General features: G+C 42.5%; 1 protein-coding gene, 1 long non-coding RNA gene and 1 pseudogene across 2 annotated transcripts; all 3 read left to right on the forward strand.

Moving 5' to 3' along the window:
* The first annotated feature begins 265 nt into the window (after nucleotides 1-265).
* LOC134132292 (uncharacterized) lies at nucleotides 266-12,999 on the forward strand. The gene is made up of 3 exons (XR_009956839.1): nucleotides 266-389; nucleotides 12,291-12,382; nucleotides 12,719-12,999. It is a non-coding gene; the product is annotated as an uncharacterized LOC134132292 (long non-coding RNA).
* Nucleotides 1,957-3,805, forward strand: LOC134132263 (uncharacterized; annotated as a pseudogene).
* LOC134132278 (sterile alpha motif domain-containing protein 3) lies at nucleotides 7,731-11,129 on the forward strand. Its single transcript, XM_062563960.1, has 4 exons — nucleotides 7,731-8,791; nucleotides 9,307-9,462; nucleotides 9,789-9,878; nucleotides 10,038-11,129. Exons 1-4 carry the CDS (start codon nucleotides 7,787-7,789, stop codon nucleotides 10,350-10,352), a joined length of 1,566 nt encoding a protein of 521 aa, XP_062419944.1. The 5' UTR covers nucleotides 7,731-7,786; the 3' UTR covers nucleotides 10,353-11,129.
* Nucleotides 13,000-16,886: the final 3,887 nt, after the last annotated feature.

Consider the following 16,886-nt stretch of genomic DNA (forward strand, 5'->3'; position numbering starts at 1 on the left):
TGGTTATGGACATCCCTTCTTGGATATGTGTGTATTAATGATAGTGAGAACTGGGAAATTATCACTTCCTATGGTAGTTTCACTTTGTGGCGTCACGAGAGGCTGGGTCCTGGAGGGACGCTACATCCCCAGAAGATGGCTGTGTCCTGGGACAGCTATGGCCCCATCTGCTGGTGGACTCGGGAACCCCACCCCTCCAGTCTGGCACACCTGAGACTGATCAACACCTAATGAACTGAAGGGTTTTTTAAAGAGACAGGAAGAGGGAGTGGAGTGGAGAAGGAGGCTGACAGAAACGAGCAGCAGACTGGGCGCCGGACCAAGGACCAGAACACAAAATACCCAGGGGAAGAAGCCCGGACGCGATGCTACACGCCGCACAAGAGCTAGTAAGACCGAAGAAGGGTGTTTTCCTGCCGGAAGGAACCAGTGTTTTTAGTTTTACCTCAAGGAGAGGGTCTACCTAGGTTTGACACTGAGAACGTTAATTTTAGTTAGAACCCCCCGAACGGCAATAAAAACATTATTTTCAGTTAACCTAGTGTCCTAGCACTCCTTCAACTGTTCCGCCGAGAGCGGTGTGGCCTCCCGTGACGTCACATATGGTGGAGAATGCGGGCATAGTTCAAGCGGTAATAGTGCATGTCAGAGGAGGACACCGAAAGTTTGATTTCCCACTTCTCTAAGTTGACTGTATGGAGGACATTTTGAAAGCCCTTATTGCTGGACAGCAGGCCCAGATGCAAGTGAATGTGGCTCTCGTGGAGGAACAAAAGAAAGCCAACCTTCTGAAGGCAGAGGAATTGCAGCTGCAGAAACAGATGGCCGCCCAGAATGTCCGCACAGCAAAGGCGAGCGACTATGTCCAAAATGGGGGGCCACGGATGACGTTGAAGCATTTCTACATGCATTTGAGGCCCTGGGGACAGTGGGTTGGTCTATTAGCCCCCTTCCTAACAGGAGAGTCTCTAAGTGCTGTTCGGGACCTGGGTCTCAGGAAACAAGAGGGCGAAGCCTTCAACCTCTGTTTACCCCGAAAGCACATCCCTCACACCCCGCAGCTTTGAGAGGGGCACGGGGAGGCGCCAGACCGCACAGACAGACAGGCAGCAAGTCAGCAGACTGTCCAGCAGCCTCGAGGGGAAAACCCCAAACCATGGGGCAAACACTCCTTTGCAGCCACTGCAGCACCCCCGCCCATCCCACCCCGGGGAAGGGAAGAAGAAGCGCACGTCCTAACCGGCCTTGCTTTTCCCTCCCCTCCACCTTCAAAGAAAAGAAGGGAGATGGAGGTGAGACAACCCCCCCGAGTTTGTATTCCAAATTCCCTGGTGTTTTCAAGTTCTCCAGAGGCGCTTTTGATGTTTGATGTGAAATAACATCGCTGTTGAACAAACAGGCAATCAGAGCTGTCCCGCCGGGTTTTTACTCCCGCTACTTCCTCATCCCAAAAAAGGGGAGTACTTCCCTCCGCCCCATTTTAGATCTCTGTGTTAAACAGGCACTTACGCAAGTACACGTTCAGGATGTTAACACATAGGCTCTGTCGTTCAATCCATCCAGGGTATTGGTTTGTAACGATAGATCTTTCGGACGCTTATTTTCAAATTGCCATTTATCCAGCACACCGGAGGTTTCTCAGTTTTGCTTATCAGGGTAAAGCCTAAGAGTACCAACCCATCCCATTCGGTCTCTCATTAGCCCCGCGGGTGTTCAGCAGGTGTGTGGAAGCCGCTTTGGCTCAGTTACGGAACAGCGGCATCAGGATTTTCGCGTACATAGACTATTCTGATATGCTACGGTGATGAATCTGGTGTTCAATATAAACTGGACGAAGAGTTGAGTCGAACCGGCGCAGTGTACAGATTACTTGGGTCTCAACATAAACTCCGTCTCCTATCCCGTCACGCTGTGATTTTATGCACTTAAACATTTTCTAAAAATCAACGGTGTATGATGTATGCTGTGGAGCAGCACCACGCTCCTGTCTCTTCGAGCCACACACGTTCCAGGTGTGCTGAACAGGGGTGCAGATCTTCTGTCCCAAGGGAACCCTCTGTACGTAGAGTGGGCTCTTCACCCTCAAGTGGTGAAGCAAGTCTGGCAGAAATACGGCCAAGCAGACATAGATCTCTTCGCCTCGCGGGAAAACGCTCAATGTCCACAGTTTTTCTCCCTGGCAGATGCAAACGCACCACTGGGGATGGATGCGCTGGCCCACTCGTGGCCAAACGGGCTGCTCTATGCATTCCCCCCGCTCAGCCTGATCTCCCCAACTCTAGACAGGGTACGAGAACAGGGCTTGGCGCTAATCCTAAAAGTTGGCCGTCCAAACATTGGGTGGCGGAAATAATACAGCTCTTGACGGACGAGCCGTGGCCTTTGCCCATACGCAGGGACCTTCTGTCCCAGGCTGGCGGGGAGATCTACCACCCTTACCCAGACCGAATAGCGCTCTGGGCTTGGCCGGTGAGAGGTGGAACCTGAACGGAACATTGACACCATTCAGAGTGCAAGAGCTGCCTCCACGCGCTCTCTCTACAGTGGTAAATTGCGGGTTTATGAGGAAGGGTGCAGTCTTGGGCACATCATTCCTTTCTAGAGTTTAGTGGTCAACCTGCTAGGTTTTCTGCAGGATTTAGTAGAAAAGGGCAAAGCTTTTTCTACTATTTAAGTATATTTAGTGGCTATCTCAGCCTGTCATTTGGGCTTTGGTGAGAAGACTGTGGGGCAGCATCTTTTAGTACAGTGGTTCTCAACTGGACCCAAATCGATTGATCAACGGGGGGTGTTGCGCCAGCGGTGTCGCCGGGGGGGGGGTGCTGCTTCCACGTTCTAATTGCCGCACTGACTGAAAACATAGACGGACAGGCTGGCCCACCAGTTGAGAAACACTGTTTTAGTATGTCGTTTCATAAAAGGTGCTCGCCGTAAGCTCCCCGTCTCCAGGACCCTGGTTCCTCTGTGGGATCTATTGGTGGTGTTGGAGGCCCTCTCTCAACACCCGTTTGAGCCAATGGAAGCAGCGGAAATGAAATTGATTTCACTTAAGACAGCCTTGCTCTTGGCTTTAACCACAGCAAAGCGTGTGAGTGACTTACAGGCTTTATCCTTCCTGCTTACAGTCTGCTCCAGGGCTCACTAGGGTCTGTATGTGGCCCAACTCTGCTTTTGTGCCTAAGGTGGTGGAGGCAGCGTACAAGTGTCCCACGGTGGAGCTTTCAGCTTTTCACCCTCCTCAGAGGAACGAAGGCTTAAAACGTGTCCGGTGCGAGCACTGCATTTGTATGCGAGTAGATCGGCAGGTTTCAGAAAAGCAGATCAGCTGTTCGTGTCCTGGGCCAATTCTCACAAAGGGAAGCCATTGTCACGCCAGAGGCTGTCCCACTGGATTGTGGAGGCCATATCTCTAGCCTATAGTTGTAGGGGTTTGCAGCCCCCCCCCCCCAGGGTTTGAAGGCTCATTCCACGGGCCCTGTTCAAGGGGGTTCCAGTGCAGGATATTTGTGCGGCAGCAAGCTGGTCTACACCTCACTCAAACGTTCATCGAAATTCCCGCCTATCTGCAATTACAAGCAACGGTCCTCTTGAGTTTTATATCTCGGCAAGTGAAGAAGATTACTAATGATCTGAACGATTTTAATGCGGGGGTGGGGCGGTGCACAGGCATCTTCGGGCAGTCGAGGCCACACTCTTCTAGTTCTAGTTTCCTTAATTATAACTGCACGTGTGATGAGTTTGTACGGAGATAATTAATGATGCAAGGGTCTGTCAGTTTGTTAACAAAATACACCCCTCTGTGTGCTGTGGGGATACATTTTTATGTGTACAATGTGCGATCTATATATCCTGTAATAAAGTACACTGTTAAAAAGGATTTGGGCTTTTAGTCAGAGGGACTACTGTTGTCAAGCTGAGAGAACTCATTGCCCATTACAACACAGTAAGAAGAGTTACAACAACTTCAACTTCAAAAAAGCGCGGAAACTCATTAAAAACTCATAATAATCCATTCAGTTCACTTCAGAAAATAGGTCAAAGGTGGGCATTTCAACCAACACGCATGCGCACGCACTGACGTCACGCGCAGTTTTGAACTCTGAAAATCCAAGGCGACCGCCATCTTTTTTCCTCGTAGCCGAGCCGTTAAAGTAAGTACATTTTAAATTGTTTTAGCTCAGTTAGTTCATCTGTTGGTAATGTACATTGGTCGTCTAATGTCTCTCTGTCTCAAATTACTCGTCAACATAACCTGTGATGAATATTTCATGTTCGTTCGTTTTTTGGAAATACGTTAGCATGTAGCGCTAGCTAGCTGACTAGCGTCGCCGGAGTGACACAGCAAGTATTTTATGTAGGGTTGAGCCTCAAATTCGACTGTAACAAGTATTCGGCACCGATAACGAGTGAAACGGTGCGAGACCTGTCATTATTATGGAAAAATGTGTGAACAGTGGGAAAATTATACCCGGGTCAACCCCCCAGTTTACGTGACGTCGCGACTCGTACAAGAAGCTTTGCACGCACTCAATCAACCTGGCACAGTATCGTCGACTTGGGGCAGTGCGCGGGTTCGCTGCGTTAGAAATACAAGGTATGTCGTGTGCGCGTCTGGCCGCGTTGAAATGCGTTCGGATAACTGTTTATTCAATCAATGCATAATAACGCACCGTATTTAACGTCCGGTAACGGTAACGGCGTTGTAAAGGCGGAAAAAATAATTAGTTAGATTACCCCGTTACTAAAAAAATAACGGCATTACCTAACGCCGTTATGTAGAGTTGTATGTAGAGTTAGATGCGGTATAAACACGTAGTGATAGGTGATTGTTTTCATGTCCATAGTGATATGTGCGCTGTTACACTTCTGTCTTTGTTTTTTCTGTACAGGGTTACTTCACGTCAGTGTTTGCTGTGCTGTTTGGGGCAACTTCCCCTCAATGCGGTGGTCCTGCAAGTGTTGCAATTTCTCCTCGCCGAACCAACGCACACTAATTGTCCATTATAAGCTGAAGCACTGTCATCAGGCAAGGCACTGTCCTCTTCCCTGTGTCTATGCAGACTGTGTGTGCTCCTTCAGGACAGAATCATCTCTGAAAAAACATTTAACTAGAGACCATAGTCAAGCCCGCTCAAAGCAAGTGACTGCACGGTTAAATTGTGAACTGTGCAACTTTTCTGAGATTTGTAGTGATACACAGTATTTTGCACATTTGAAAATACACATACACAATAAGGAAACTGTTAAATGTCCCTTTAAAGACTGTAGTTTTCAGTCAAGTGTGTACAGTACTTTTCGTGCACATAAGAGTAAGAAACATCACCTCTGTACCATTGACAATTTTCGAGAAAACCTGTATCAAACTTTTATTCAAGGCACTTTAAACTCTGAAAGTACAGACTTTGACACACATTCGGACGATCTAGACTTAACAGATGATTCCCTAGAGGATCAAGACCTCCATGATTTACTTCAACACAAAGTTGCATCTCTCTTACTGCGTATGCAAACAAATTTGCATGTGTCTAAAACAACAACTCAGGAAATAATAAATGAGCTTTGTAGTATTAGCTCAGTTGTAGAAGAGTGCACACCTAAAATAATTGAAAGTGTACTGATCAAGCATAATTGTGCAGTTAACAGTGCAGTCACTGCTGCTATATCCGAGATAGTTAAAAAAGTGAACCCCCTAAGTTTCTTGTCGAAAGACGGGCCTTTTGGCTCTGAATACAAAAGAGAAACTTTTTACAAGAAAAGTTTTAAAGTGATTGAGCCAATTGAATATGTTTTAGATGCATCTTCAAGGCGGAAATTTGTTTATATTCCGGTTTTGAAAGTTTTGACAGAGCTGTTAAATCGTAATGTGTTAGATAAAGTCTTGGAGACGGGACATATTGAAACAGTTGAACACTTGTCTCATTATAAAACATACAGAGACGGTCTATATTACAAAGACAATATTTTGCTCTCATCAGAAGATCTTAGCATTGCCCTAGGACTGTATATAGATGACTTTGAGGTTTGCAACCCACTAGGAACATCAAAAAAAAAGCACAAGGTCTGTGCAGTCTATTGGGTGATTTCTAATTTACCTATACGATACAGATCATCTGTACAGTCAATCTACCTTGCATGTCTGTGTCATAGCAATGATGTGAAGAAATATGGGTATGGAGCCATTCTTGAACCACTGATAAAAGACCTTGAACTACTTGAGCAGCAAGGATTGTATGTTCAGAAATTGGGAACAACTGTAAGAGGTACTGTACTTTATGTGTCTGCAGACAACTTAGGGGCCCACTCACTTGCTGGGCTTCATGAGAGTTTTAATGTTGACAAATTTTGCCGGTTTTGTTTAGCTAGTCGGCAAGATATTGACAGTCACGAGGTAAAGGAGAGAGTATTTCCGATCCGGACGGTTGAAGCTCACAAACAGGACCTTCTGGAATTAAACAGACATCAGTTAGTTTCCGTGAATGGAGTAAAGAGTGACTGTGTTCTCAATAGACTTTCTCATTTCCACACAATCCAGGGCTTCCCCCCAGATTTTATGCACAACCTTTTTGAAGGAATAGTGCCACGGGAATTAAGTCTATGCATAAAGTCTCTGATATCCAAACAGTACTTTACAATAGAAGAGCTGAATTCCATCATTGAATCTTTCCCTTTCAAGTTTACAGATAAAACCAACAGACCTCATCCAATTTCAAAGTCGTTTGCATCCAAAAAATCTATTGGTGGGAATTGCCACGAAAACTGGACACTATTGAGACTTCTGCCTCTGATGATCGGTCACATTATACCAGAAGATGACAAAACATGGGGAATTCTATTAGATTTGAAAGAAATAGTAGAGCTTCTAGCTAGTGGACATTTTTCAGAAGAGACATTGGCATTCTTGGAGTGTAAAATCTCCGATCACAGGTGCCTATTAAAAGAGGTGTTTCCTGATTTCCACCTCCTGCCCAAGCACCACTTCTTGGAACATTATCCCGAACTGATTCGGAGATTTGGTCCCCTGGTTGATTTCTGGACCATTAGATTTGAAGCTAAGCACAGCTTTTTTAAAAGGGTGGTGCATGATTCTCACAATTTCAGAAACATCTTGCTCACTCTATCAAAAAACACCAGCTTACTTTAGCTTACCATCTAGACTTGCCAAGTCTTTTCAGACCTGATCTGGAGGTTGGACACACTACAGTTGTTTCACCTGATGCACTCGAGCACTCCATGAGGCGGGCTGTAGAGCTGAAATATGGAAACCTAAGTCGTGTGTCTCTTGCAACCCATGCCTGCCTTTATGGCACGAAGTATTCAGAGGGTATGTTTCTGTCCGTGGGGCACACCAGTGGCCTGCCTGACTTTGGGAAGCTGGTTAAAATTCTAGTTGTGTCCAGCAAAGTGTCTTTCTTCATAGAACCATATCATGCATGGTACATGGAGCACCTGCGGAGTTATGAGTTGATGAAAAAACAGTCTTCTGAACTGGTGATTGTGGAATTACATGAACTAAATTGATATCAACCCCTGTATCCATACACAAAAGCAGGCAAACTGATCGTGACATCAAAAGTTTTTCTTCATTAAGGTATAGTTGAGCTGTTATTTTACTTTAAATGGCGTTCCTCTCCTTCCTCTGAAAAAACATATGCAATATGTCCATAAGCGTAAAAACATGTTTTAAACAGAATGTTTATTAATGTTTCTTTATTGTTCATTTTGTCTTTTCTTACATTCTTTTTTTTTCTCATCACCAGGGAAGTCGTGAGAGTTCCTCAATTGCAAGATGCTGTTGCGTGTGATCATTTCAGCACAGGACATTAGAAAGCTCCGCTTGGACTCTGTTCCAGATTCGGTTCACAGCCTGAAACTGGTGTTGAAAAACAAACTGCAGTTACGCTCTCCATTTGACCTTCAATATGAAGATGAGGATTTCAAAGACTTCTGTAACCTCACGTGTGTTGACGATCTACCGAAAGACAAGGTGACATTGCAAGTCGTTTTCTGCCCTGTCTCTTCGGACTCAAGTTTGGACACTTTAAGCTCTGCTGTACCATCATCTCCGGCAGCATCCTCTTCAGCTCATTCATCATCTCCGACGACGTCCTCTTCATTGAGCAGCCAAACGGAGGGCTTTGCGGGTCAGCGTTCACAGCACTGGCCAACTCATTTTCCCATTCCCACCTTCTCATATGATGTTGAGCTGAGGCTCAGGCAGGGCAATGGTGCTTTTAAAGAAAGTGGAGCACTTCTATCCATTTCAAGGGACATGAAGTCTGAGATTCTGCTCAAACTTGCTGAAACAATATATTCATTCATGACCTACCCTACACTTGAACATTATGGATGTGTAGCCAAGGCACTTGTTGAAAAACACCCTTGCCTTACAGAACCTGGCTCCACATCTGGATGGTATGGATGGAAACACAGCATAAAGTTTAAGATGGGCAATTACAGACAGAAATTAAAAGCTGTGGGCTGCCGAGAACTGGAGGTTAATTTTGAGAAAAGAGGTGCTGGGGACACGCGAGGGAAGAGAAACAAAGTCAAGAAACCTAGACGGTCTGAAACAAATTTTCTTCCAGATCTCCCCCAGGGAAGAGACAGCAGAAGTCTTGAAGAAGATAGAGAAAAGATGGTCCAGGAGATGAGAAAAACAACCCCAAACCTAGCCTACATCGATAATGCAATGAATGCCACATATGCACTGAGAAGACAGGAGATCGTTGAAGAGGAGCCACCTGTGGCCGAAATGAGAGTCAGATGGCCTGCCCTTTTTACTGAAAGACAGGTAAAATGTGTAGTTTTTCTTAGCCATTGCAAAGTAGTAATGTTGTATTGTGTATATTGCAGGGCTCTATGCTAACATTCCTCCCATTGAGCACATGTGCTCCTAAAGTGAAATATTTGGGAGTCAAATAAAAAATTGTTTATGTAACGCTTAAATAATGTTTGGGTCAAGCGTGACCCATTTTTACATTTGATAACAGTAAAAAAAATCCTCAACAATTCACCTTATACCTGTAAATTGATGACTTCGGATGTGACCCATTGCGATATTATACCGAAAGTCTCGCGATAATTATGCGATATTTTGTTTGCGTTGCATCTCGCCTGACATGTACCCAAAGAGTATAGAAGCAACAAGAGGAGAAACTCAACAAAACGTTGTGCTGCATTCAGTCCAAGATGGCTGCGCGGCACTCAATGGAATGTTCCATTGCAAGCTGTCAGTTGTAGTGCTGAAATGTGAAAATTTAGGTGACTTTTAATTTGAACTAAAACTAATCTTACTTCTCTACATAGATCGTCAAGGAATTCACCAGGCTCATGTCAATGGACATCAATAAGTTCTATGAGGGTCTTGACAGCCATCTGCATAAACTTCTTCAGTTATTCCGGTTGAAGCGCTTTGAGGAAGTTCAAGAAATGACATCCTTAATGGAGAGTCTCGACAAGGATGTAAGTGCATATTTGTTGTAGTTGTGGTCCACATTAATAGTGCAACCCCACTGAGGAAAGGGACCCAGATGTAGATTATGACATAGTAAACTTCCTCTAATTAATGTGCTTGGATAAGGACTTTGATACGGAGCCATTTCTTATTCATTCAGTACGTAAGATGGAGGAGATGGAGAGAAACTATGGGTTTGTTGAATATAACCTGCCTGTGAGAAGGTCAGAGTTTAAGTTACCTCTTTGAACTGAAAGCTAAGTTTCTGTCATTTGAGGGTTGACAAAAATCAGAGTTCTAATATCAACTGAATTCACATATCGTGTTTTTGCAGGCATCAAACCAAAGGAAGAGAGCAGCAGCTTTGCAGGGACTGCCATGGTACATGAAGGAAAATCCTTCTACATTGATGAAGAGATGTGAGGTAAGCAGCAAAATATTGTTCAATGATATAAAAACTAGTTCACAATAGGCATATCACATATGCATATCACTTCAGGCATCCTCTGTGTGGATACACTATATAGCAAAACATGTCTAAAGCACAGGCACCTTTTTGTTTTTTGTTTGTTCATGCATGAAGCCAACAGATCCTGGGGAGGACGTCATCAAGGGAATGGTGATTGGAATCCTCTTGGTCGTTGAAGATGTGAAGGAGCCCCTTCCAGTTTCCTACAACGATGTTGCCATCGTCATCGAGGAAAAGATTGTCATGCGTCATCTCGGTGATGTACCCAACGCTTTTGTGAACCTGATGGGCCTGCTGTACATGCTGAACCTTGACTATCCAAAAGACATTAAATATACTTTTGAGGTGATTCAGCGCCTGTTCATGGGAATCGGGTCTGAGATCTGCACTCCCAGAGTCCACTCTCTAAAGAATAAACTGCTACGCTAGAGGGATGGCTCAGGAGGATGTTTCTGCATTTGGCCCTGAGGAAGTGTTTTTTTTTGCCATTTGTTCACTATGTAGTAAGAGGAAAAGAAATGTAAAGTCCTTCTGTGGGTCACAAGTTTTTTATGTTTTCATGTTCTAACCGATCTCCATTGCTCTGTGGAGGAAATGTCTCTTGCAGACACTAATGCAGACGTTAATGTTGTAGACCAAACATGAACAGAGTGGAGATTTCAGTAATGTTTGAACGTGTTCATTTTCTGGCTGACACTTGAGCAAGTTTCTCAGAGAGAGATTCCTATTTTGTATGTATATCTTGCTGCATTTTACTGAACATTCCCTTAGAATGGATCAAGATGTAGATGTTGATAAAGTCATTTAGAGAGTTGGGTTTTTTTCCCCTCAAAGAAAGGATGCTCTTTATTTTAATTTTGTTCTTACAAGTGGGACACAGTGTAACTTCAGTTTTTGACCAGCCCTGAAAGAGTTCTCGTTTTTTACACCGTTTAGTAAGCGATGAAATCGATTGCCCTTCGGTGGGTCACCCCACCTTGTTTTCATGTACTGACTTATTTCAAAAGTATTAATCCATGTGATGTTACAGAGAAATTGTCAAGAGTGGACATTTCAGTAATGTTTGAATGTTTTCATTTTCAGCAAGTTTCTGAGATTTGTTTTGGTTTTTTATGAATCTTTTTGCAATTTACTGCAGCAACTCTGAAGATTAAAGTGATGGTTCGGAGTAATTTCATCCTAGGGTCCTTTGCACCATGACCGCGAGCCAAACACCCCCCCCCCCCCAGAATCTTTTTTTACCTGGGTCGAACATTGGGAGAGTTAGCGTAGAGTAGCGTTATCAGCTGAATAGCTGGGGGGGGGGTGTTTGGCTTGCGGTAATGGTGCAAAGGACCCTAGGATGAAATTACTCAGAACCATCACTTTAACTCAGAATGGACTCAGTTGAACTCAGAGTTATTGTTTTTCCCCGAAGGAAGGGTGCTCTTATTTTTATGTAATAAATTATTTATGTGTGGGACAGTTTAATTTCAGTTTGAGCAGCCCAAAGCAAAAGTGTGTTAGAGGGTGTTAAGGCTAACTTTGTCCCAAGGACATCAATTGACACTTATTTTGAAGCAAGCCTGGTTGAAGTTGGACTTGTTGGGATTTTAATAAAGGTCCTTATTGAATTGTCTTTTAAGCTATTTTTTTCATGTGTTAATATTTAAGTTTGACTGGCAAATAATAATGTTACCCTAACTTGATAAAGTAAGTTATACCAACATCTTTTTTAGTTCTCTTAAAGTAATGTTTTCCACTCCACATTACTTGATACAGAAAGTTAAGTCAACAAATCGTGAGTTGTATCAATTATGTATTCCATGTTGAGCCAACTTGATTCACAGTTGAAGGAACTTGATAAAATACATTTAACCAACATCTCTTAAAGTTATCTCAAATAATATTTTCAGGTCCAACTTACTTGATACAGGAAGTTGAGTCAACAGACTGCAAGTTGCATCAACTCCTGTTTTGAAGTGTGATAAACTTGACACTATTAGTTGACTCAAATTAACTCGGTCAAAGCAACAAGATGACTTAATATAGTTAAGTTGAGTCAACAATTTTTTTTTTACAGTGTATAGACATTTTTCGTATCAACAGCAATTTTATGTTTTTCCATTCTTGTTAACGATACGACACATCACGGTTTGGGTTCATGTCTTGTTTTATTTTGTAGTTTCACCAAAGTTTCAAAGTGTAACAATTTATTAAATGTTTTGGAGTTTAAGTGGGGAGGACGTAACCAAGAAGCAGCAGGTACAACCTTAGGAGAATAAGTTCAACAAGTCAACAGTTTCCTTTCTCGAGCAGGTAAATATTTTTTCATCTAATTTGTTTAGTGTCTGGTTTCTTGCCCTAATGTGCTTTTTTTTTGTCAAGTTCGCACAGACATGCTTACGATCCAAGCAAGTGGCTGGAGCAAGCGGGAGGCAGAACACCTTGACCGGACATTGGCAAAAAGATACATCAAGGTATGGACTATATAATGGAAAAACTATATATTCAAAGATAATCTTATTAAATTATACTTTACTCAGTATTGTTATATATACTTATAAAAAGTAACTGAGGGACACAGTGGGACTGGTAAGAGTTAAGGGAGATCAGACAGAATGTTAATCATAATAGACAACACCTGGTGTAAGCATGTTTTTGTCCTTAAACTGATAGAACCCCTTTTTGTGCAATTAGGCAAACAAACGCTAAATGGTAGGGGGAGAAGGATGATTCTTCTTAATAAGGAGTTGTTTGTGTGACCAAAAACTTCCACGACACTTTTTGTTGTGTTTTTGGATTTGTTTTGACAGACTGTACAGAGGATTCCAGAAGCATCAACGGACCTTCAAAATCTTACCGCCGAGTTGTCTATTCACGAAGTCACAGTACAGCATTAGGTGTGTGATGTTCAGCACTGGACCATAGGTAGTATGGGGAGAAGATAATTGTGCATTATGCCTATTTACAGAATATTCCTCACTAATTGGAAATAACATCAATTGAAAATGGTTTAAAGTATTTTGTTCCCATTGTAGCTCTGTGGTCAAATTTACACTTACACAATACTATTGAGTCCTCCCTCCTTGCCCACGACCCGCCAGTACGTGACACATGTGGGGATAATGTCAGGGTTAACTGAGCTAGTTTTGTCCTAATAGTTACCCACAATCAATGTTGGGGTTACGGAACCCAGATATTGCAATATATCTTGTAAACCTGCTTTGTGGTACACGTCTCCATTATAGGTTTGTAGAAAATTGGTTTGATTGTCAACAGAGTGATATGAAGTAACTTTACTTGTCTTCACAAGGAGCAACTGTTCCAAATGACAGACAGAATACCATAAAAGCTTTAATTTTTTTAATTTATTACCCTGTTAATTTATAATTTTACACATCTTTTGTTTCACCCTTCAGTTGGCAGTAAGCAGAGACATCAATTATGGAAAAAGATTGCTGCGGATGATGCCGTTGCTGACTACAACACTGTTATCGGGGATGCTGACAAACTCCCTTCTCCTGACGAGCTCTTGGTCAAAGAAAACTTCTCCTGGCCATGGCAATGTAAGTAGGATACTTAGTGTGTAAAATTGCTCATGCACAAGCCTTTCTATAATTGCTAACATGTTTGATGGTATGAATTGCAGGTCATAGTGAGATGATCCAGGAAAAAAAAAAAGTTTACGACAAAGTAATGCTGCTGAATAGACTGAAGGAAGAAGCAGTAATTGTGGTTCATGAAATCAAGCAGCACTGGGAGTACATGCGGAGCATGGCTGGAAAGATTGAAGCACTCCTCCCAGCCAGTGTTGCCAACTCCTCAGTAAGGAAAGTAGCTATTGGCCAGGGCTGGACTGGTAATCTGGCATACCGGGCAAATGCCCGGTGGGCCGACTCACTTGGGGGCCGGTCGATAGGCCTATACAATTATTTATTTTTTGCTTTCGACTAGCGCATAAAGCAGGGGCAGCGGCCCATTGGTTAATTTTCCATACTGACACTGGGCTGGCCCAATCATCTCTTGGCAGGCTCCACCCCTACCTCTCAGTGTGTCAGTCAGATGCATTCAGTGGCTCAGAGCCAGAAAGAAATCTGTGGATTACAATGGAGAAACAAAAACGTAAGAGCAAGGTGGGTGCGGAGAAATTGCGGGCCAAAAAAAAAAAATCTAGAGGTTGATGCCTCAACATGTTTAAACCTGTGTATCAATGCCAATAAACGGCTTTAACCAGCCTTTGAACCCGGCGTTCGATTCCCATTCTGTTCTGTATTTTTGTGTGTACAGTTTAGACCGCGACATTTCAAGCTAGCCAGCTAAATGTTTAGCTTAAACTGAAACGCACAAACCGGCGTCAACGAGGTAAGTGCGTGACAAAGGCTGTGTTTGGTGAGTAAAGGCGGTATAGTTTTTATTTTTTGTTTAGTGATTAGACAAAGAACATTCCCATTTACACACGGGCATGCGCGCTTCATTTGCAGTCTCGACGTGAAGCGGTAAACATCTCCTGCACTGACTGCAGCTGGAAGGGATGCTGCGCGAGTACTCGGCCGCTTGTCAGTGCTTTGGGAAGGGGGTGAGGTTCACGACAGTACCCGCTGCTCGTTGAGAAGAAGCGTTGGAACGATACGTTCTTTTCACATCAGGAAAAGTCGCTAGATTTGTCGCTTTTTGAAAAATTTGTCACAGAAGTTGTACCGAGAACTGTTGCAATGCATGCACAGCATTGTCAAACTATGCGATTGTGACGGGGTTAGGGGAAAGAGTCAACAACGCCACTTGGGGACCCACGAGCTATAGAAAAACACCCAAGGCACGCAGATAAGTTACTGTGGGCTATAGGCAGAGACCAGTTGATATTTAAGTAAACGGTTTTATTAAAACAAAGCAATAAAACCACAGTAAATTCTAATAACTACAAGAAAACAAACAAACTTAAGTCTACTTAACACGGCAAACAAACCCACAAACCGTACAACAAAGTAGAGAAAACATTACCAAATATAATTGAGCAAAACAGCAGGGTCCCTGTGCAGCACAACACAAGAGGTCTTTGTTAGTATACGGATTAAGAGACATTAAAAACCAACACAACCAAACAACATACCTGTGCAGCACAACACAAGAGGTGCTTGAGGCCCCAAACAAATCCTACGCTACCTCATTTATATGGTGTGAAACGCAGGTGTCTGTTAAATTCACTTCAGTAATTCAACACAGCAAACAATTTTTCTGTAGATATAATGCATGACATTTTAAAAGTTTGAGGCTGAACATATCCTGCAATCAATCTCTTGCCAAAGCATTACTTTATGATACACTACCCTCGTAATATTAGGAACATTGGCCCAGTTCTGCACATGTGGTGCATGCGTTATGAAGCCAAACATAAAATCTTTAGGAATTAGTTAAAAAGCTTTAAAAACGTTACATTGACATTAGCCAAAAAGCACCAAAGTTGTATGGGGGATGTATCCGGAGTCTTTCAGATTAACTTTAGGTGTAGGAAAGATGGTGACACCTAATGAGCTCAGAAATTGCTTCGAAACTTAGAGCTGAATTGTCTACCAGTGTATTTTCTCCCAAGTGGATAAAACATCGTACAGAGTACCGCCGTAACTTTATCTGTACTGAGGTAGCATGTGAGATGCCTGTATTTTGTAAAATAGCTGCAAACTGTATGTTTTGATCAGTATACCATGCCTTTAAGGTCAGGCTGCATACTGACAGGATTATAAAAGGTATTGCACATAAATCAGCTATTTTACTTTAAACCATTTGATGTTCAAATGCAGTATGGAATGGCAGATTCCTCCTTATATGTTCCTTACTGCCATTTTATGCAGACCTAAGGTCAATGTTTAGTATTTTTTCCCTGCATAATGAAAATGTGAAATGCATTACTTTTGGGTACTGATTTTACTGGTCAGTGTAAATCATTTTTTTAAATTATAGTGACACTGAGCGCTGTTTTTACATTAAGAGTAAATTGCCAACACAGTACTGTGTAACAACACTTACCAGAGTTATTTGCCGTAGTGTTAATCTTGTATAACTCTATATGGTGTCAATGAAAATTTTGAATTTAACTCAGAATAGAGTTGATTTGTTATCACAGAAGAGTTAAATTAAAACACTAATGAGAGTGATATTAACACTATGTAGTGTTAAATTAACTCTAAAATGTTAACACTTGGGAAAAAGTTAATTAACACTAATTCCGATTGTACACGTTAAATTTAACTATTTAGTCCCAGAGTCCACCTGCTCGCCATTCCAAATGTCTGCAATTGTTACAGTTTGTGCATACTGTGTGATGTTCCTATATAAAATAAATAGACTTAAATTTCCACTATTGTGAAATTTTCTTGCACTTCATTACATTATTTAACCTTTAAATTTGAGATGCAGATAAACTAATATAATGCACAGTACAGAATAGAATACAGTTACAGATGTTTGAGTCACCCTTCTTAATCTGAATGATGTGGAATAACAGGATGGCTGTTTCACCTCCTTATAGAATATTCATCCCCCAGTGGGGGAAATTCAAATTAGAGTAGCTCAAAAAATAGATATATAAATATTTACCATGATTGTATATTATCAACAATAATAATGACTAAATTATTGTTCGGTCTGAAACGGCGCGCCCAGTGACGGATGGTGCAGCAATATTGTTGTCCGGGTGGAAATCGGGAGAAAGGTCGGTCCGGGAGATTTTCGGGAGGGTTGACATGTCTGATTGTAAGATATGCAAAAGCGACATGGCCTGGCACGGGAGCACCACGGCGATGATTCAGCACCTTAAACGGAAACATGTTGGAAAAATCTAATCTAAATATCTTTTGTGCCTAATATATTTAATTTGGCAGCTGTAAAGTATACATCATGCGATGTGTGTATGTTTTTTATGTTAGTCCATTTTATTTGCTTACTTAGGGATGTTCAAGGAGCAATCTGTTTGTGCACTTTCTAAAT

Source organism: Pungitius pungitius, chromosome 8 (assembly GCF_949316345.1).
Source record: "Pungitius pungitius chromosome 8, fPunPun2.1, whole genome shotgun sequence".
NCBI classification, from domain to species: domain Eukaryota; kingdom Metazoa; phylum Chordata; class Actinopteri; order Perciformes; family Gasterosteidae; genus Pungitius; species Pungitius pungitius.